A 21,852-nucleotide genomic window follows, 5' to 3' on the forward strand; every position below is an offset into this window, starting at 1 on the left:
AAAGATGATGGAAGCCCTAGAGTCGCTAAAACCTTCTCCGCAGACTAGGCAAACCATGTCGTCTGGTAGCCCGCCACTGCATCATGCATCAGACAACGACATTGAACTAGCAATATCAGTCAAAATAGGCCACAATGAATTAAACAAAACTAAATAGAGAAGACAGAATTGTCACTATCTTTGCTACAAAAAACCCCAAACAATTATAACTTTATAACAAAATAATTTATTTCCTTCAATTCCATGAAGTAAACTATATACATTCATAGGAAACCATTCTCTCGGTACAAACATGCATGTCAATCACGATCCCTTCACAAAACGATTGACATAACTGAGTACACAATCCATACAAAACAAAATTTTCTTGACATACAAAACATTTAGCTGTATTCTTGACAGTCACACAAAACATCAGTTGTTCCAGCACTTCATGCCTCCAGCAAGTTACACCACAGATGAAGCTGAGCATATGTTATGTCAAACATCTATACCTATCAATCAAGTTTAGCTCACTTATTTTGAAAAGAAAATCCAAGAAGTTCCTTCAGGAAGGGACATAAAATATCCACACACAATTCTTCGTTATTCAGATGACTTTGCTGAGTGAGTGAGGGAGTTAGGTTTAACACAGCTTTGAACAGTATTCCCGCTACACAATGGAGTAATGTGTAGACAGCACATACTGTAGGACACTGGCAGGTGAGTATTAGGACCGCCATTACAGCCCCTATAGTCTCCGCCAGAGCTAGACTTCATTGTACTTCTTCAGTGTGAGTCTGGGTATGATGTTCATGGACTGGAGTTCCTGGAACAGAAGCTTGCAGGCGTACGGCATCTTCAGTGTGGAGACGGCCTTGGACGACTTGCAGTACTGACACCTAAACAGGCAGAAACACAGGTCTCGTTTGACAGAAATTGCTTTATGATCCAGCCAGCAATATTGCATCTATATCATTGTTACACATTAATCTGGTTTGTTACAGATTTGTTCAGACCGCTGCCATATAGCTGGAATATTGCTGAGTGCGGCTTAAAACTAAACTCACTCACAGATTTGTCCCCAATAAACTGAAGGCCTTCACTTGGGTTTATTAAGGCAAATTCACGAAAACCTGGTACAAACTTCATTTGTAATTGGTAAAGGTGTTCTAGGCATGTTAGCTGATGAATATTTTACACTAAAAATTATTATTATTATGCAGCCACTAGGCACTGAGTTAATGTTAGAAGGTTTACAAATGTAATACTGACCACCCTGAGTATCCAAGAAGGCCACACTCGCCACACACGTCCACCTCGAAAGCATCGCTGGAGATCATCAACCTCTCCAACAACAGCATACTGTCACAGAACATGAAGAACATCAACCAACATTCAAAAAACATTATGTATTCTTCAAAATATTGGTAAATTTTGATATGACTGAAGCAAGACTTAAACCATTTCCAACAACACTGACAGCAATTACATCTGACACTGACATAAGCCTACCTTGCACCGTATCCAATGAGACAGTCCCTCTCCATCTCCCCCAGACGAAGCCCCCCGTCTCTGGACCGCCCCTCAGTGGGCTGGCGGGTGAGGACGGCCGGGAGGGCCCCTTGGCCCGGGCGTGCATCTTGTCCATCACCATGTGCTTCAGCTTCTGGTAGTACACCGGCCCAAAGTAGATGTAAGCTGTCAGCGGCTCACTGTGGGAACATGGCAGGAAGTTAACTACATGTACTTGGTTGGTTGGTTTGTTGTTTTAACGCTGCACTCAGCAATATTCCAGCTATATGGCAGTGGACTGTAAATAATCTCGACCAGACAATCCAGTGATCAACAGCATGAGCATTGATCTACACAACTGGGATACGATGACATGTGTCAACCAAGTCAGCAAACCTGACCACTCGATCCGCATGGGTCACTGATGATCAATTTTTACCCGGATCTTCACATGTTCTTGCATTGTGCACTTGGAACGAACTGAAGGGACTGGGACACACTGGGCCAGAGTGGTATCTTAAGGGTATGTGTAAAATATCATAGTGAGTGAGTTGGGTTTTACGCTGCTTTTTGCAATATTCCAGCAATATCATGGCAGGGGACACCTGAAATGGGCTTCACACATTGTGCCCATGTGGGGAATCAAACCCAGGTCTTCGGCGTGACGAGCGAACACTTTAACCACTAGGCTACCACACCGCCTGTAAAATATCATAGAAAGTGGCCATGTAATATGGTAAGGAAATAACTACATGTAACACAGTCTTAGAATAACAAATGACACCTAATGGTACAGGCATGATACCTAACGGTACAGTCTGACCCTTACATAACCATACAGATGACCTTAACACATAACAGAAGGACTAACCCTGTGATTCCTGAAGTCACATAGTCTTTGCCGAGGTAGTTGAAGCCATGATCCACCAGCACCTCAGACAGGTCAGTCACCTTGTCCCCTCCAAATGCTGAAGTAGATATCATGTATGCACACTACCATGGTCATGATGACAACAAGCTCAAAAGTCAGACCTAAGTTTGCCAAATTCTTTTTCTTCTGTATCCTTTCATCTCATGTTGCAGATGCTGTTTTTCAACCTTACTTCATTGAATGCAACCAGCAGAGAAAACTCTAGATGTAAGTTATTAACTACCAGGTTTGGTCTTGAAAAGCACATCATCACAGAATACAACAATATCACAGACAGTGAAATAAACTCACACACAGCATGGGTGGCCCAGCCACTGAAATGCTGAAATAAACTGGCACACACAGCATGGGTTTGGCCCAGCCACTGAAATGCTGCAATTTTGCTGTGCAGAGTTACCTCCCTTTGGCACACCAGAAACCTGTGATTGTGGGTTCACAGCCCACTTTGCCACAATTACGGTTTTAGGTTTGTCAACAACCTAACCAGGTTTGTTAGCACGATACCTGTGCAGAGGGTTTTTCTCACACATTAAACTGAAGTGGAATCTTGTTGAAAGCGACAGTAAACCAAACTGTCAACCACTAAGAAGTTTCTCTAAATGTTTAATGAAGAAACATTAACTCATGAGGCACTGCTACTTCACCTGTAGATGACACTCACCTGTTCCGTAGTGGAACTTTCCCTCCAACACACCAGCCTTGCCTCCTAGTAACTCGATTAGCTTTCCGACTGTCATACGTGACGGAAAACCATGGGGGTTCATGATCTGTACATCAAACATATTTAATATGAGCATTGAGGATCAATTGTCTACACCCATCCTACCTCCCCTGCATTTGCCAGTGAAATCAGTTAAAAATAAGAGTTAGGTCATTTGTTGACTGATAAATACTCAGAACATTAAATAACATATTATAAAAGTGAAATATGGCAGTCAAAATCTAGTTTTCCTGGCAGTAGTTATCTGAATTAAAGGCAGAACTGTTGGCTGATTGTTTGTCAATACTTACAATGTCTGGACATATTCCCTGAAGTGGAAAAGATAAACATTTGATTGAAACATGTTAAAGTTTACATATGATTTACATGAAGATGTGACTGACATTCATTAATCTTTTCTCTACAGCACAGGTCTGAGAAGAGTAGAATTTTCAAGTCGACATAGATAATGAACCCAAAGCAGATTTACCATTACTGTTTCTTTAGAAGTTTGACTTACCAGATCAGTGAAGGGCATGTCTTCTTGGGGAACAATGAGACCACAGACTCTGCAGGAAACATTACAGTGTTAATATGGAACTTGTATTACATCTGAAGTGCCCAGTAAAGGAAGTTCCAAGTCAACTGACATGTATGTACTCAAATGTTAGTGTATTACACTATGGCTTGAGGTATTCAGGGCCTCTGCTACACAGATTGGGTTACTTAGGACCTATTTTGTCCAGAATCTCTGAGGTGTCAACCTTACACTATTTGACTATTTTCCACTACACTAGCCTGTCTGACAGACAAGGTCTCCTCACCCCTTCTGCCCATGTCGACTACTGAACTTGTCCCCGATCTCGGGTCTGCGGGTCTGTCTCTGCAGGATCTTGATGAGGAAGGCTTCCTCTGGGTTGGCTGTGATCAGGACCTTCTCCACATAGCAAGCCTCTGGGGCCTTGTACCTGCATCATGATATAGCAATTAACAGAAAGTAGCCATTAACTTCTTGTACTCCTATAGCGACATGCTTGAGTGTGTGCAGGTGGACTAATCTTGAGTGATGCTGGCTGTACAGTGCTGATCCACTGTGACATCGTGCTACAGTTTAGCATGGATACCCGGACTCCAAACCTTGATCTATAATCTTAACAGGTGAGGTGAGGTGAGGTGAAATTGGGTTTAACGTCGTGCTTGAGAATATTTCGCTCATATGACGACGTGCATGCGTGTGTGTGTGTGTATGTGCGGCTGCTTGTACTAGCCCAGACTTAAGCTGGTTTTATAGTGCTAGCCCACTGAGATACCATGCCGCAGTGAAGCATGAATACCCCCCTCAGACACATTATACTGACCAGTCCTTGTTGTACCCATTAATGCCGAGAGCCAGGCAGGGACCAACAAGTACCATATTTTAATGTCTTTTGGTATGACGAGGTCGGGTATCAAACCCGCGACCGTCCGCTCTCTTGGCGGATGCTCTAACCACTACACCACGGAGGCGGTCTATAATCTGAACAATGAATAACAATGGCACCATCACAATGTCTTTTGGTATAACATAGCTGGAGATCATAACATATGTTTCCACATGCCGCAAATCACCGCGGCAGTCGCTAGTAGAGTATAGGGTGTCAGTAGTGAGCACATATCATTTATAAGCTGATAAGTGTCAGTGTGACTTCACATCAAACATACGCTGCCGCCCATCAGACACAGGATCAGCCAACCTATTTACAGGGCATTTCTAAAATAATTACTGGCCTCATATTGATAAGTTATATAATGAGTGATAACAAGAACCTTTACTGTTAGAGTAGTATGTGTAACATTGTGGCTAAAGACAACAGCTGGAACATACTCTATGCCACATTAAACCTTTCATTGCGACTCACGTGACTGGGACATCTCTGTATTCTGGCTGTTGTGGCTGACCAGAGGTGGATGTGAGGGTTGTCATGGTGACAGTTGGCATTGCTTTGTTGATCATCACTTGTTTATTTTCTATCCTCTCTCCTGCAAATAAGACGTCATCATAAACCACAGCTCATAACAAATAAAGAGAAGACAACTGTTTCTTTAAATTTGAGGTAGTCTCAGTGTAGAATAACTAAAGACATCCTAATTTGGAACTGACAACTTTTGGAAGTATCTTAATTTGTCCAAAATCTTCACAACTAAAAGTCAGTATCCTGACTAACTATTGTATCCTCCCAACTCACCTATAGTATCCTCCCAACACACATGTAGTATCCTCCCAACTCACCTGTAGTATCTTCCCACTCACCTGTAGTATCTTCCCAACTCACCTGTAGTATCTTCCCAACTCACCTGTGCGATCCTCCCACCTCACCTGTAGTATCCTCCCAACTCACCTGTAATATCTCCCAACTCACCTGCAGCATCTGTCAAACTTACCTGTAGTGTCCTCCTACCTCACCTGTAACACCCTACTACATGTCACCTCACCTGGGGCACAGATCCCGTCAGCATCCAGGGCCTCGTGTCTCCAGATAGGCTTCCTTGTTGTCGCCCAGGAGAGGACCTTTCACCTTGTCAAAAGTCTGGTTGGCGTACCGCTTCAGACAACATGTCTGCTTCCTGTACACCAGACACCGGCCAAAACCTGTTCCATGGTGACAGAAAAGGAATGCATCCTTACTAATGAACATGTTACTTCTACCATCCTGTATCTTTAAGACAAGACATATAATGGGCAACAACTTAATCGTATAACTTCAACCTTGTCACTTACATTTATCTACTCAAAACTCTCTCTAATCCATTCAAATGCATGTATATGCGTATATGCCTCTCAGCCTATCATTTTACCAGATAAGGGGCAAGACATAGTCCCTGGAATGCTGTGTGAGTGTATCCACAAAGTTGTTATCCCACTTCTAATCCCTATGCATGGCTCCTCCACTTCTACGGCATGCCCATAATGCTAAGTTTTACATCCATTGGCTCCTACACTTGTGACAAAGTATGTACTACAATATCACTTGCCATAATGTGAATGACTCTACCTCTGTCTAGTGATGCTATGTATAGATATGCTGGTCACTACACTTGGCACTCCACTTTGGGACAAAGGGACAAGGTATGTACTACAACATCACTGTCCATAATGTCGCTAAGTGACTCTACCTCTGTCTAGTGATGCCTTGTTCAACACCAGAGCATCTTCGATGTCATATCCGCTGAAACTCATCACAGCCACTGTCGCATTCTGACCTGCAGGGAGCTTGTCAAAGTTGACCAGTTCAATAGTCTGGAAATACATTCATTGACCTATCATGAAAAAGCTGACCATATAAAAAATCAGGAAAAGTTCAAATCTTGACGTCAAATGATCTAGCATTGTGATTGGTCAAGGCTAAACTGATAATATAATCCAATAATATATATTTGTTTGTTGTTTAACATGCAGCACTAATTCAGCTACCGGGTATATGAAGGCAGCCTGTATTCAAGTCTAGTTATTGAAACTAGTGATTGATATATTGAGCAACGATCCTAGGTTACAGTGACATGTACCACCCAGTCACTGCACATTATAACTTTTAACACCTCATTGAATACCCACAAATGGCGGTAACTGGGGATCTAACTGGAAGCAGACTCATGTCTCCCAAACTGAATGCTTTACTGGGAACATATTCTGCACACAACTTTGTTGTAAATGCTGTACTCAATATTACTGCCATGTGAAGACAGTAGGTAAATACTCTCAATTCCGAACCAGACAATTCAGTGATCCACATCCTATTCTGTCCATCAAAGGGACATCACTATGACTGACATGCTGGTGAGCCTCATCCTGGACTTGACTAACAACATGAATGGTTTACAAGGAACATTCTGCCCACATTTCTGTGAGTCTTTCTGTTCAACATTGTCTACCACTGCATTCAGCAATATTCCAGCTACATGAAGGCAGTCCGTAAATGATATGGATCAGACAGTTAAAGGATTGTCATCTTCATCAGTCAAAGGACCATCACTATAAAGAAGCCGTGATCCTGACCTTAGACTTGACGAGGGGGCTCTGTGGGTAGACCAGCAGATACATCAGTGTGTCGATCCGGTTCCTCTGGTTGTACCCTATGGAACCTGCAACAGGGTACATACATCTCCAAGAGTTTAGTGTATCATCGCATTTAGGAATTGCCAGTAGTGCTAGAAGCATTACAAGCAGAGTCAGAGTCTTTTTTTATTTTATTTTGAAGATTACACATATTGGACTGACTGAGTTTGGTTTTACGCCGCTTTTAGCAATATTCCAGCAATATCATGGCGGGGGACACCAGAAATGGGCTTCACTCATTGTACCCATGTGGGGATTCGAACCCGGGTCTTTGGCGTGACGAGCCAAAGCTTTAACCACTAGACTACCCCACCGCCCTACACATATTGGAAAAATCTCTAAAAAATCTTAACAATCCATAAAGGTAAGAATCTATGGAATGTCGACTTCTTTATTTGGAAGACATCTTTATGTATTCCAAATAAAGAAGCTGACATTCCACAGCTTCTTGACTTAATGAGTATCACGTCTAAATGCCATTCAAGGACCATAATCCACTTGGCTCATTTTAGAAAGCAAAGGAGTTGTTTAGAAAATAGTGGCTATATTTGTTAATTATGCATAGGCATGGTGATCATATGGTTTGGTCTTGTTTTACATGATACCTACCCATGGCCTGTTTCCCCATGGCGCACTGGTACGTGTTACGAGGGGACTGGTTGTGGTGGGGGTAGGGGATAAGACCGGCACACACACCCAGGATGGTGAATGGCTCTATCTCCAGGTGGGTAGTGTCACTGAGATGAGAAAATGGAGAAACAATCTTTACAACTAACCCCCTCTGTTTAAAATGAGGTTTTGAAAGTATAACATGAATTCAGCAAGCCAAACACCTATAATGATATATAGATAACATACAAAATGACTCACAACAAAGTCAACTAAAATCTGAAAACAAAAAAACAGCTTTCTGGAAACTGTACATAGAAAGTGAGCATCTGGAACATCAGAGTATATTTGCTGTAGCTCACCTGGTAATGTCCTTTTCGTACAGTGCTATCATACAGTCGTTCTCCTCATTTACATCCAGGTACTCCACAAGACCCTCCTTCAGAAAGTCCTCGAAACACCTGAAATGTGGGAGAAGAGTTGAATATTTTTTAATAATGATTAAGCAGTTTTGCAGCAATTTGGAGTGAATGAATGATCACTACAGAATGATTTCACTACAGATGTTCCACAACAGTCATCAGTTTTCTGAACATAATTAGTGCAGGTCTTACACAACAAAAGTAATATGTATGCCCCCTGAACTTTCACTACACAACAGTACTTCAACCAAGTCAATGATAAGTAGGATCACATGAAGACTACCAGCAACTCATTAAACAGATACCCGATTCTGACAGGGGAGACATGTACATCTCTCAACATTTCTAATTTACACTGGGGACAAGGGTGGGCCAGTTTTACAAGGCACCACACTGACTGTGCAGAGTTGAGTCCCTCAGGCATGCCAGAAACCAATGGTGGTAGAACTGAACATTGCTTCACCCTAATCATGGTATGTTTCTCGGTTTGTAGGCACCATACAAATGTTCATGTTTCCTCTTTCTAGAGTGGCAACTGTCTATGACCAGTATTATATTGAGTTTTCCTCCCACATAGATATGATAAAGCCCATGCCATCATATGACCTGAAAACTATTCAAATTTGAACTCATCTCACTCACAGCCGCCTCCGTGGTGTAGTGGTTAGAGCATCCGCCCAGAGAGTGGAAGGTGGCGGGTTCCATTCCCGGCCGCATCATACCAAAAGACGTTAAAATATGGTACTTGTTGGTCCCTGCCTGGCGCTCAGCATTAATGGGTACAACATGGACTGGTCGGCTCGGAGTCAGTATAATGTGTCTGAGTGGGGTCTTCATGCTTCACTGCGGCATGGTATCTCATTGGGCTAGCACTATAAAACCAGCTTCAGTCTGGGCTAGTACAAGCAGCCGCACATATACATACACACGCATGCACGTCGTCATATGAGCGAATATTCTTAAGTACCACGTTAAACCCCATTTCACCTCACCTCACTCACTCACTCTTACCTAAATCCCTGACTCAGCTCCTTTATATGCTTGTTGGTCACATAGGGTTTTCCATTCTGTACTATGATGTATGGTCTGCAAGAAATATTATCAATGTTTCAAAATTGTGACAAGAAAAAGTTCTAACTTTCAACAATTCTAACACTGACTATGAAAGTAATTTCAAAACCAGTAAAAAGCACTTAATGAGACATTGATTCTGACACAGACCTGCAGACTCGTCCTCCATCAGAGGCGATGTACACACATCGATGAGTATGGTTGGGGAAGATGGACACAAACTCGCTGATGTATCCGGCCCGACGCATCATGCGGAATGTACGGACAAGACGCTTGTAGTCTCGGATGACTCCAAGGATGTTTCCTGCAAGTCATGTCCCACTCGTAAACAATACATATATGATATGTGCCATTGTAGTCATGATATATTTTCCCAATGAAGTCATATTGCTGAGTGCGGCATAAAACTAAACTCACTCAGTCATAATGAAGTCTGATAAGATTTTTTATAAAGTCCTATAGGATTAACACATACTGATAAAAAACACTTAGGGATCTTGAATATTTTGAAGGATGTTCTATGAAATTGTGGGCTCTGTCTTCACTACAGAAAATATCCCCCAACACACTCATGATCCCAAACACTCTTTATTTAGCACGTATTAGACCATCTTCGTCTTACCATTCATGCCAATTATTTCTTTTTCTTTCTATATTTCAAATCAAAACACTGCACATAAATCTTGCTGATTGGCATATTAAATCTTCATGAATGTCACACGTAATAGAAGTGTTGACCAGAGCATGAAGGGAACTAATAATGTAAGGCATCAGGATTTATAAGAGCGTAATGGAGCATACCGTTGAGGAAGACGAGGTAGACATAACAACTGGACATCTCCTCTCCACTAAGCAGCTGGACATCCTCCACACCGAGGTTGAAAGCAAGTCGGATCAATGGTGCCTCATCCATGTCTGTGGTAATGTGAGTCATCAGAGCCAGGTTCTTCACCAGACCACATGCCTACACAATGCAGAGTGAGTGAGTGAGTGAGTTCAGTTTTACGCCACACTCAGCAATATTCCAGCTATATTCCAGCTATATGACCACCCGATCCCGTTAGTCGCCTCTTACGACAAGCATGGGTTACTGAAGGTTCATTCTAACCGGATCTTCACGGGTACACGGGTTGCTGATTGGTGTTATCAGTACATCACATCTGGATATTTTACCTTCTCTGCTCAAACATTTAACGATTAAGTTATACAACCTCACAGTCTACTCTTGCAGTGATTGAATTGTCTTACCAATGATTTGACTTACATAAGTCTAGTCTAGTCCAGGCAACTGGGGAATGTGGTTGCTGGGTCTAAACTGTACCTTATTTAACCACATGACAATGAAAACATCTCTGTTAGTGATTACACTTTGTACGAAGACACCACCCACAATTATTCACAACAAGTTCAATCCTAACCTATCATGATGACTTACCTCCCCTTCTGGTGTGTCGGAGGGACAGAGCAGACCCCACTGTGACGGTTGCAGGGATCGTGGACCACTCACTTTCCTGGTCTTCTCAAACTGTTAACAAAGACATGGTGAAGTGTGGTAAATGGCTTTTCATTCATTCATAAGTTGGGTTAAGATTGATGTTGCTTTTAAGAGTATTCCAGTTACATCACAGCATGTAAGCTTAATGTTGGAGGAGAGCATGTGACATTTACCACTTGATAAAACACATAAGCATGGGTATGGATGGTGGTGATAAACCTTGAATAATAATAGGGCTGGTTGGGATTGGAACAAACAATCTCAGGCTTTGGTGTGCTAAAGGGGCATAACTCTGCAGAGCGAATAAGCACCTGAGCATGAAGGAGAGATACAATGTTGCTGGTGAACCATACCTGTGAGGAGATCCTTGTCATCATGCCGAGAGCTGAGATGTAGGAGAGACGGGACAGAACCTGCGTTACTCCAGCTCTCTCCATCTTGAACCTCTTGATTGTCCAGTTACCCTGGCAACCAACAATGCAGTTCACAGTATTTTTCAGAGCGCAATACAATTTATTGCAAGACTTTTTTTAAATGAGAAAAAAGAAGAAGACTAAAAATAATGCCAATGAATCACAGAAAGTAAAAGTACTGTAACACAGTCATTAGAATTTAGTTGATAATTACTCATTATTGCAGCTCGTGCTGACAAAATTCTTCTACTCACAGTGGAGATGGCGTTGACAAGGCCATTGGTGATCTGGTCCTGTCTCATGTGGCGCACTATGTCAAACTGGGCCGCTCTTGGCTTGGGGATAGTCATGTCTGCTATCTTCTTCAGCTGAATACATAACATCACATCCAGATCTACTTATCACTACTTAAACATGTAAATATATGAATCCATATTTTTAGGGTTTAGAAATTACCACCATGTAGTGTAATAAAAGCACCTTTACCCCTGAACTATTATAGTTAAAGTCACGAGGGTCGCTAGCGTCGAGTGCTTTGGTGTAGTAATAGTTAGCGAAAGTGCTTTATTACACTATACATCAGTGGTTAAGCGAACTGTAATTCTTTCTAAGATGCCAAATTTAATACTTTCTAAGGATTCGATTAATTTAAGGCGAAACCAAGCGGCGGTGTCGGTGACCTCAATTAAGAAGACGCACAGGGCTACTGGCTGGTACTTGTTGGTCTGCCCCTCACGTTAAGGCATTAAGTGGTACCAGAAAAACAAATGATAACAGTTTGATGACGGTTTACGTCAGATTAAATATCTTCTCTGAATTATTTTAATTACATCTGTCATTAACATAAACCATATGGGGCAATATGAGCGTCGCATTTCTACTACCAGCGTAAGTTTAGATCAGTACATCCAGATGAAGCTGAGTAGTCAAGCGACTTCACAATTGCATTGTGGGAATGTAAACATTGCGAGCGTTACCGTCGCTGAAAACTTGTGAGTAATTGAGACAGTTTAACCGTTGTAAAGCATAAGCGTAATGTTTCCACCAGTGATGTTAGCTGTGTGAAGCAAGTGCAAACCAAGAAGCGGGATGCAGCGGGTAGTTTACTGTAGGAGGCGATCATGGCGATGACAACTGACATGCATCATGGCGTAAACACATTGTGGCGTAATGTAAAATGGTTCGATTACGAGGGGGCACACTAGAATGGAGCAGGGACGGAGTAACATCATTCAATTCTTACGTCATAAAAAAACTATACCTTTATGGTCTGATAATGTAATTTTTGTTCGATTGTTCTAACCGCTAGGCATCTTAGAAAATTCCACAAACAACCTACTGGGCTAATACCACTAGCCCTTCGCCAAGTTTGCTAACCATGGTTCAAAAGACAAGCAGGACCTGTTAGATTGGCCTCTGTGCACTAATCATCAGAATCATTATTTTCATCACAGCGGATGTTGTAACTGCTGTTTCTTGTTTCTTACTTCCAAGCATTCCACCAGTCAATGATTTAATTCTAGTGTGTGCATGCAAGTGGGTTGATATTTTTTGATGCAGTCAAGAATATTTCACTTACATGACTACTGCCTGTAATTAATCAAGTCGGACCACACGTATTTGAGCAGTGATTTTTGTCATCAGGGTATAATGACACACCATCATCCAAGTCGCCATGCCTCAACACCTGACTCATTAAGTCACCTCTTAAGACCAGCACAGTAGCTAGGGCCACTTCTAACCAGAAATCCCCATGGATGCTACATTTCTGGATAGAGTCTATTGTTAACCTTTTGTCAATTCCATTCCCATATTTTTATAGCACATTACCTCAGCATTGAATTTCTTGAAGAGATCTTCAAACAGAAGGGAGAGCAGCTGCCCTGCCAGTTCCAGCCTCTTGTTGCCATAGTAATCCCTGTCATCAACCTTCACCTTGTCACCTTCAGCAAGAACTATCCTTCGCACCATCAGGGCCAAGTACACAGCCTTGACCTTGAAATTCCACTGTACCACCTGAGGTCAAGGACATGGTAAATCAGACCTCATTGAAAAACAAAATTTATAGCCAATAGAAAGGTAACCATAAATCACTCATTTCAAGCTCTGATTAATCCCAAGGCAAGGCCTACATTATCATGTTTGTTTAGCATATCTTGGTTTTCAATCAGTGAATTCAGCTTTACGCCACTTTTAGCAATATTCCAGCTATATCACGGCGGGGGACACCAGACATGGGCTTCACACATTGTACCCATGTGGGGAATCGAACCCAGGTCTTTGGCATGACGAGCGAACACTTTAACCACTAGGCTACCCCACCGCCACTTCAATCAGTAAGTCAAAGTGAAGCAAGGTGTTCATAAATAAGGAGCAGCTGTATTTGTATACAAATGGAGAATGGAATATGTAACGTTTGTATTACAAAAATATCTAAAAACTACATTTAAACAACTACCGATTTTTCAAACAATTCTGGTTCCCATTATGAGTTAATATTACATCCAGTGACCTATTCAGTTCACTCATTCAAGCTTGCAAACCCTTCTGGCCATGACACCTGTTCAAGTGTCCCACTCACCGGAACATGAGCAAGGACGACTCCATGAAGCACATCGCGAGCTTCATCAACTTTCGTCTTCTTGGAACCAACCCAAACATTCCTTGTGCGAATTTTGTTTCCAATAAACTTTAATGCCTGCAAAGAAAGCATCAGTCATCTTATAAATAGAACTCACAACATGATACACAGAGAAAAACAAATGGATAGCATGAAGACACAATAGATTTTCTGTATTCTCACGAAAAAAATGAGTGAGTGAGTGAGTTTAGTTTTACGCTGCTTTTAGCAATATTTCAGCAATATCACACAGGGGACACCAGAAATGTGCTTCACACACTGTACCCATGTGGGGAAGAACCCAAGTCTTCAGCATGAGGAGCGAACGCTTTAACCATTAGGCTAACCCACTGCCCATCAGGAAAAAAGCAACAAGATACTGTCAAAATAACTCAAACAAGTTTATTAATCTAAATACCCAGAATTAGCTGAAAAACTTCTGACAATGATATGTCACACTCTTCCATTGTCTACCTCCTGGAAAGCTTGAATTTTATCCATTTATTACAAACAATGAACCGTAAAGGTCCAGGTTAGAATGAACCTACAGTAACCCATGCTTGTCGTAAGAGGCGACTAACGGGATCAGGTGGTCAGGCTCGCTAGCTTGGTTGACACATGTCATCGATTCCCAATTGCGCAGGTCGATGCTCATGCTGTTGATCACTGGATTGTCTGGTCCAGACTCGATTATTTACAGAGTGCTTCCATATAGCTGGAATATTGCTGAGTGCAGCGTAAAATTACACTCACTCACTCACTGACAAACAATGACCCAAAGACCTTATAAAATCTACATGAGCTGACCTGGTTCTGTGTGAACACCTGAGCTCGGTGACATTCCTCCAGACAGGGGGCCATGGCTGCCAACACCTCCTCCTCACTGCCGATCATCTGCACGATCTCCTGGTCACACTCGATTCCCATCGCTTTAAAGGCAATAGCCACAGGAATGTCCTAAAACATGAATAGGGAACACACTGAAAGTACTGTCCATCACAGAACTATCTACATAAGATACACATGGCCTTGAAAATCAGATGAATGCCCAGTAACATTAATAGAGGCCACACTGTACCATCTACCGCGGCATTATCTATACACAAACTCAATGGCCTTGAAGACCACATTTGGGGACCAGCAACATCAATCGGATCTCAATCATTATCTCAGCAATATCTACACTTGATTCCTCCAATTCCTTTTTCACAGGACAAGCAAGGGCACGCTTGACAACAGTACAAGAATCTGAATCAAAACGTTGCACTCTAAAAAAAACCAGAAGTTGTTATCCATAAAGCTTGTCTATACTGTAACTTCCCAACTTTTAAAATGCCACTCCAAGAAGTTAAGGATTATTACTGACCACTTTGTGTGTAACCACAGGAATTAGAATTTCTAAGTATGGTATCAAAGGGAAGCTGCACTCCACAGATTGGTGTTGAAACTCTGTCTGTTCAAGACGCTGCCAGTAATACCAAACATGCATCAATTATATCTTCAGATAAGAGTATTAGTTTGCAACAGCAATGTGGACATTCATGTCAATACTCTGGCTTCAGTAGCTCATGCATGTTGTAAGATGCATGTCATTGTAGCCCAATTGCAAAGACTCATTCTCACACTGGATCGTCTGGTCAAGACACAATTTTCAAAGATCTGTGATCATATAGCACACAAACACAGAAACAAACAAACTAGTTTGCAGAAAGGGGGATGTCTCACCTCTGAAAAAGTGTTGTGCTTGAGATAATATTTCCCATGTTTGACAACAACATATGTCTTACTCTTTCTTTCATGGGTGGAACTGAAAGAAAACAAATCAAAATTCAGCCATAGGAGACCTCACTGATATACTGTGATGTTGGAAAATTGTCACATTTAAGTAATAGTAATTGATATGATAATAATAAGTCCATGAATACAAATACTTATTAGAAAAGACAAATGCCTAAAATGTGTTTTAAAATCTGCCATATATCCAAGATATTTTTATGGATTGGCAGTTCACCTGATGAAGGGACCTGAAATGGTCTCGAAACGTCATGAGAGAAATTACAAAGAAGTTTAATCCATAAAAATATCTTGGACATCAATGTATAACTTCTAAATGCCACTGAAAGACATCATCTGCCATATATTTCTGTAAGAATGCTTTTTTATGTTATTTGTTGGGAAATTATCCTCAAATTCACACTGAAAACAGCAGCATGTAAAGATATTTTCTGTACAACTTTGTCAAATTTGATGAAACATGAAGCAGAATGTTGTTCCAATGTTCCCCTCCTCACCTTGTGACTGAGCACTCGATCGTTCCCTTGCTGCTGATATCAACAATCATCCTGTTCTTGGACAGCTGCTCCTGTATCAGGATGACCTTCTCCACGCCCTTCACGATGAAGTAGCCGCCAGGATCCATCGGACATTCATTCAACTTGGCCATTTCTGCCGGACTCTTTCCATTCAACACACACTTGGAGCTTCTCAGCATTATTGGCATTCTAGACAGTGTAATGTCATGTTTTAACAAGTTACAACAAATAGACTAGGACCGATTGTGGATAAAAGTAATGCAAGAGGCATTTTTTAGTAGGATTTGGTATCCAGGCTATTTTACCTATGTAAAGGGTGCTGATCATGAAAAAATAGGATACCAAGCTGAAAAAAGTGTTTTTGACCCTCAAAATTGAAAAATAAAATGGCCACCAAAATCGACTAAAATAGTGGTAGGTGTGCACAGTATTTTCACCTGTGACTGTGTCTCTATTTCGTAAATTTTGGAAACTTGACCTTTTATGCCATTTAGAGAATGCTGATCATGAATAAATAGGATTCCAAGCTGAAAAATGCCCGGATACCAAATCCTACTAAAAAATGCCTCAACATCTTTTATTTGAGCCTTTTTCCAGAATCGGCCCTAGTCTAAAACCTGATTTCTGCAATAAAGCTAAAGTAAAAAATGGTTTAGTGTCACATTAAAGATTACTGCACTTATATAGCTACCAGTCCCGGTTTTATCTTAATTCTGAGCACCAGGCAGGTACACAACAAGTACCATCTGTTAACATCTTTCAGTATGACCCAGCTGGAGATCAAAACAAAGGCCATCAACTATAAGCCCCCTCTCTTGACTAAGCAAACTGCAATAAAAATACACATGTATTTTGTTTCATAATGGGCAGTAAGGTAACGGTATTTGTTATCATGCAAGGATTTGGCAAAGTTCAAACTGACACAGAAATAACACATGAATCAATACTTTGTTGTGTAGTAAACCCTTGTCACACTTACCTGCCAATGGGCAGGTTGTTGCGGATGATCCTCTGGTTTCCACGTGTGTACTCGATATCCACAGTGACAGGGGCCGAGTAGGTCATGTCCCGCAGGCGACACTGAAACACCAGTCATTGTCTTGATAAATCAAAATAGGTTCTTTTCTTGTCTTACTTCAGTTTCAGTTACATTTCGTTCTGTGGATATTGACGTATTCATCAAATATGAGTGCATGAGTGAGTGAGTGAGTAGTGAGTGAGTTTAGCTTTATGCCGCTTTTACCAATATTCCAGCAATATCACGACGGGGTACACCAGAAATGGGTTTCGCACATTGTATCCATGTGGGGACCATCAAATATGAACTGCTCCACCTCTTACTATCTGACACGTATGAGTCACTGTTTTATACTGTTCTACTGAAGGGGCGGTTGGGTAGCCTAATGGTTAAAGTGTTGGCTTGTCACACTGAAGACCCGGGTTCGAATCCCCACATGGGCACAATGTGTGAAGCCCATTTCTGGTGTCCCCCGCCGTGATGTTGCTGGAATATTGCTAAAAGCGGCGTAAAACCAAACTCAGTAAGTCAGTCAGTTGAAGTCTAATGTATCAGTTACATTTAATTCTGCGGATAATTGAGGTACTTATCAAATATGACCTGCTCCACTTCTTACCATCTGACAAGTACAATTTATTGTTTTATACTGTTCTACTGAAGTCTAATCCTGATATTCTGAATCAGGCTACACAAAGCTTTCATGTTGAATGTCATTGATTCATGGGATTCCTAACATTCAAGTATGGCACAGATTCAGGATGCCGCTAGTTTAAGTTGCAAAAAGAAACATTCATTAAAACAATATACTGACCTCATGTGGAGAGATTGGCTTTGTGATGTTGAACCCTTCTTCTACATCTGGCATGCCAACATAGATGTTCAGGTACCTTCAGATACATGAAACCAACATTTTAAATTCTAGAGAGGGGTTGATATGCATACATTAACATGTTTCATAATACTTTCATAATTATTTCTGACATTTTACAAGGTGTATGCTCTTAAACCTTTGCATTAACTAATGTATAACACTGTATGGCAAAACTGTTTCTAAATTTACATTTAACAGATTTGACTGATTGGAGCCAATATCCTTTATGAATCAACTATCCAAAAATAACTCAACACATTTTCATTTCCTGTAATAGTAAAACAATACTATTAATTATGCAAATTAAAGGTCACATGCAACGTAAAACACAACTTTTCAGATTCTGATACCTTTCGGTATGGACTTACCGAAACAAATCGTCAAAAATGCAAATTCAACTTATAAAGTTGAAAAATAACGCGATGCAAAAAACACACGCTAAATCGGAGTTCAAACGTTTTACTAATTTTCCCCAGCAATTCTGGGGAAAACGGGTTTCAACAGCTGGGCTGCGCTCATAGCACGTGCGCAGTGAAATAGGTTCGCACAACTTGGAAGTGGGCTGTCCGGTGAATACTCGGAGAAGGCTTTGGTGTGAGCTATTTTTCTAATGTTTTGTTGATATCTCACAGCCGCGAGCTTTACATGTTATGACAGTAAATTAACTGTTTATATAATTTAATTTGTCTATTTCACCACACGTTCTTCTTAGCGAGTCACTTTCTCAGTTCGATACTTAAAAGCAATGTCATTATTTAGCGGTGACAATTTCTAACTGTGATATAGATATGTCGTTGTCACAGACAAAACTCAATGTCTTGTTTTATTGACACCTGTGTGTCTGCCTGCCTGTCTGCTAATGACAATATTCAATACACAGCTGCTATCACTGACCACATGCAATTTGAACTTAACACCAATCAGGCTATACACCATAAACAAAATGCATTGATTTATGGCCCGAGTTCGGTCTCTGTCACATTATGTAATTACACAGACAGGCAGGTGTGATACTTGAACACATGACATGTTATGATGTCTGTTGATTGCAAAATGTTATACACAAAAAATGAGCATGTATTTACAAAACCCAACATCTCTATATATACACACACAATGAGTCGTTAGGGCATCTGCAAATGAACCAGCCGTTACACTTGAGTGCACACCCACCCGCTCTGACAGGGCTCGGTATCCCGGCTGCTTCGTTTCTTGGGAAGTAAACGGAAGTACACAATATTGCACTTTTGATTTGCGATTGTACGCTTATAATTTTGTTTATATGCTTTTTCATAACCAACAATGTATATTATATGTCATGAATAAGTGATAATTGTGTTTTAATTATGTTTGATTTTTTGGTTGCATGTGACCTTTAAGTAAATAAAGCAAAACAATTTAAATGAAAAACATTAAATTCCTCGACATTGTCCATAAGGTCAATGGAAAGACTCACTTGACATAGAAGTTGGGATCAGCATCAGATGTTATTTTTTCATTGGCCCTCATTATCTTCTTGATCTGAGAACAACATTATGAAACATTTGTAGAATGAAAGGGAGTTTGTGCTACAATCTAAAATTCTAATTGGTTGAAAAATGTTGTTAAATGGGTGTTCGAACTTTGAGGGATGCAAATATTTCATTCTTTTCACAATCCACAATTTCATTGAATGTTCATCTTATTCACAAATTAGAAAAATATGCAAAATTAGCTTGTCAAAAGGGAAATGACACTGAAAAAATATTAGGTTTGATCAATTATGTAGTTGATAAAGGTTTAACTCACCATTGATAATAAATTAAATAATGAACGAGCTGAATGGATGCTTACCTCAACATTGATGAAGTAATTAAATGACGAATGAGTTCAATGGCAACTTACCTCAACATTGATGAAGTAGTTGAAAGAATCAATGTGCTGTTTGACAAGGCCTTTTACTTTGAGAAAAGCAGGAAGTAGCTTCCACTTGTCCTGGAAATCAGAAACTTGAATTAAACTGTGAAAGGATAGATTTCCTTTCAATACCCCAACTTTTGTTCCCAGTTCATACAGTGGATCAAATGCCAATGTGACTTATTTTTACTTATGATATGCATAAAATATGTTTATGCTAATCTCAAGACTATATGATTCTCAGTAAAATATTTTTTTTACTTTCATGATTTTTGAGATGCGTGTGGTTGTGCGCGGGAAACATTAGGAATTCTTGAGATGGGAGATGGAATGTAGTTTAACATCATACTGAACCTTTGTATTCACATGCACAAAAGGAATTTCACTCATGTAGTGACATGGTGTATCATGTGGCTGCTCAAGACTCACGTACGTTTTATGGTGCTAGCCCACCGAGAAACCATGGTTGTTGAAGTTTAATTTAAATTTTGGAAAGACCTCTGCCCGTATCCCCCTTAAATTTCATTCTTGTCAAATCATATCACCTGAACATATATTCGTCATCTGATAGGGACTAGCATGTTTCTTTAATTGTATCTGAACATACTGAGAGACATATTCAACTTCTGAAAATGCCACTCAAAGAGTTTCAATTTTTATAATGTTACGTAAAAATGTTCTTTTCTACGGGCTCATCCCAGAGCTCCATCGTGAGGCCAGCCTTCTACCCCTCCAGACAAGACCTATACAAGAAGGAAGGCTGAAGGCATACATCCGAAAATCCTCAACAGCTAGGCAGGAGGAGGTTTTCGAACTGTGGAGTTTATTCAAGGATGGAGACCTGTCTCTGTCGCAGCTACTATCAAGATGTGCGATGATCCACGGACCAATCGTTTAGTGCAATTCATGAAGACATTCGGCCAAATAAGCATCCGGCCAAATAATGACTTTGACTGACGTGTGAACATGTGTTATGTTGACGGTTTGTTACCGTCTTTATTATAATCTTGTTATTTTAATGTAATGGGTGATTGAGTGAGTTATGATTTTACGCCGCTTTTAGCAATATTCCAGCTATATCACATGTTATAATCTTGCTAATGTTGAAATGAAATAAAAACCATAAGTCAACGTCATACTGTGTTTTTTATATGTTGATTCTAATGTTATAATTAAACGAACTAAAACATAAAAGTCAACATCATACTGTGTTTTGTATATGGTGCCGTTTTAGCTCAGAAATCAATAGCCGTGTTCGCCAATACGGTGCCAAACGATTTTGGTGCCGTTCTGCTGTGGTGCCGTTTTAGCTATAACCCGTTAAAATCTAGGGGGATACGTGCGGAAGTCTAACAAATTGTCCCTACAGCTATCTGTGGACTAAATACCCCTGGTATATGCAAATGCGGAAAATGCGTTAATTGTTTAAATTCTTATTTTTCAAAATTCAGATTATTTTAACATTTAATCCAATGCCATAATGTGTAACGAAGCAATATAGTCTCCTCCACTTGATTAATCCTGTAATCAGTCCAAAGTGGAGCCAACCCGATACATTATTCAATATCTATACCTTGACAGTACGGATAGGCTCCGTCAGTTGCTCCTTGTCCATTTTCATAATATCCTCTATGGACTCCATTGTTTATCTGTCATGCACAGCAATATCAGGCCGAAATATCTACTTGCACGTGTTGCAAAAGAGTTGCAGCATGAAATGAACAGCCATTTTCTATGATGAAAATCCGGACTAATGGTATTATTTACAATCTAGAAGATTTTTTCACTCGCTGCTAGATTAGATAGTTCCATGCAGCTAAACATTCTAAATAAGATATATCAAGTTTATTATTCAAATAATATTACGATAGAGAGAAAGAATTTTATAAAAACCCTTATTGGGTGAG

General features: G+C 40.5%; 1 protein-coding gene across 1 annotated transcript; it reads right to left on the reverse strand.

Annotated features, from left to right (window-relative positions):
• Nucleotides 1-203: 203 nt before the first annotated feature.
• Nucleotides 204-21,682, reverse strand: LOC124292472 (DNA-directed RNA polymerase III subunit RPC2-like). The gene is given in 32 exon segments (XM_046729561.1): nucleotides 204-881; nucleotides 1,255-1,344; nucleotides 1,495-1,592; nucleotides 1,595-1,694; nucleotides 2,366-2,462; nucleotides 3,087-3,192; nucleotides 3,437-3,454; nucleotides 3,646-3,694; nucleotides 3,950-4,093; nucleotides 5,024-5,144; nucleotides 5,598-5,662; nucleotides 5,664-5,754; nucleotides 6,279-6,402; nucleotides 7,159-7,244; nucleotides 7,828-7,955; nucleotides 8,190-8,288; nucleotides 9,261-9,335; nucleotides 9,471-9,624; nucleotides 10,122-10,284; nucleotides 10,756-10,845; nucleotides 11,169-11,279; nucleotides 11,483-11,596; nucleotides 13,059-13,244; nucleotides 13,810-13,926; nucleotides 14,656-14,805; nucleotides 15,574-15,655; nucleotides 16,140-16,349; nucleotides 17,140-17,240; nucleotides 17,990-18,065; nucleotides 19,506-19,570; nucleotides 19,934-20,023; nucleotides 21,519-21,682. Coding segments are annotated over 32 exon segments (3,402 nt in total). The 5' UTR covers nucleotides 21,588-21,682; the 3' UTR covers nucleotides 204-748.
• Nucleotides 21,683-21,852: the final 170 nt, after the last annotated feature.

The sequence above is a fragment of the Haliotis rubra genome, unplaced genomic scaffold (genome assembly GCF_003918875.1).
Source record: "Haliotis rubra isolate DU_JTF1 unplaced genomic scaffold, ASM391887v1 Scf519, whole genome shotgun sequence".
NCBI classification, from domain to species: Eukaryota; Metazoa; Mollusca; class Gastropoda; order Lepetellida; family Haliotidae; genus Haliotis; species Haliotis rubra.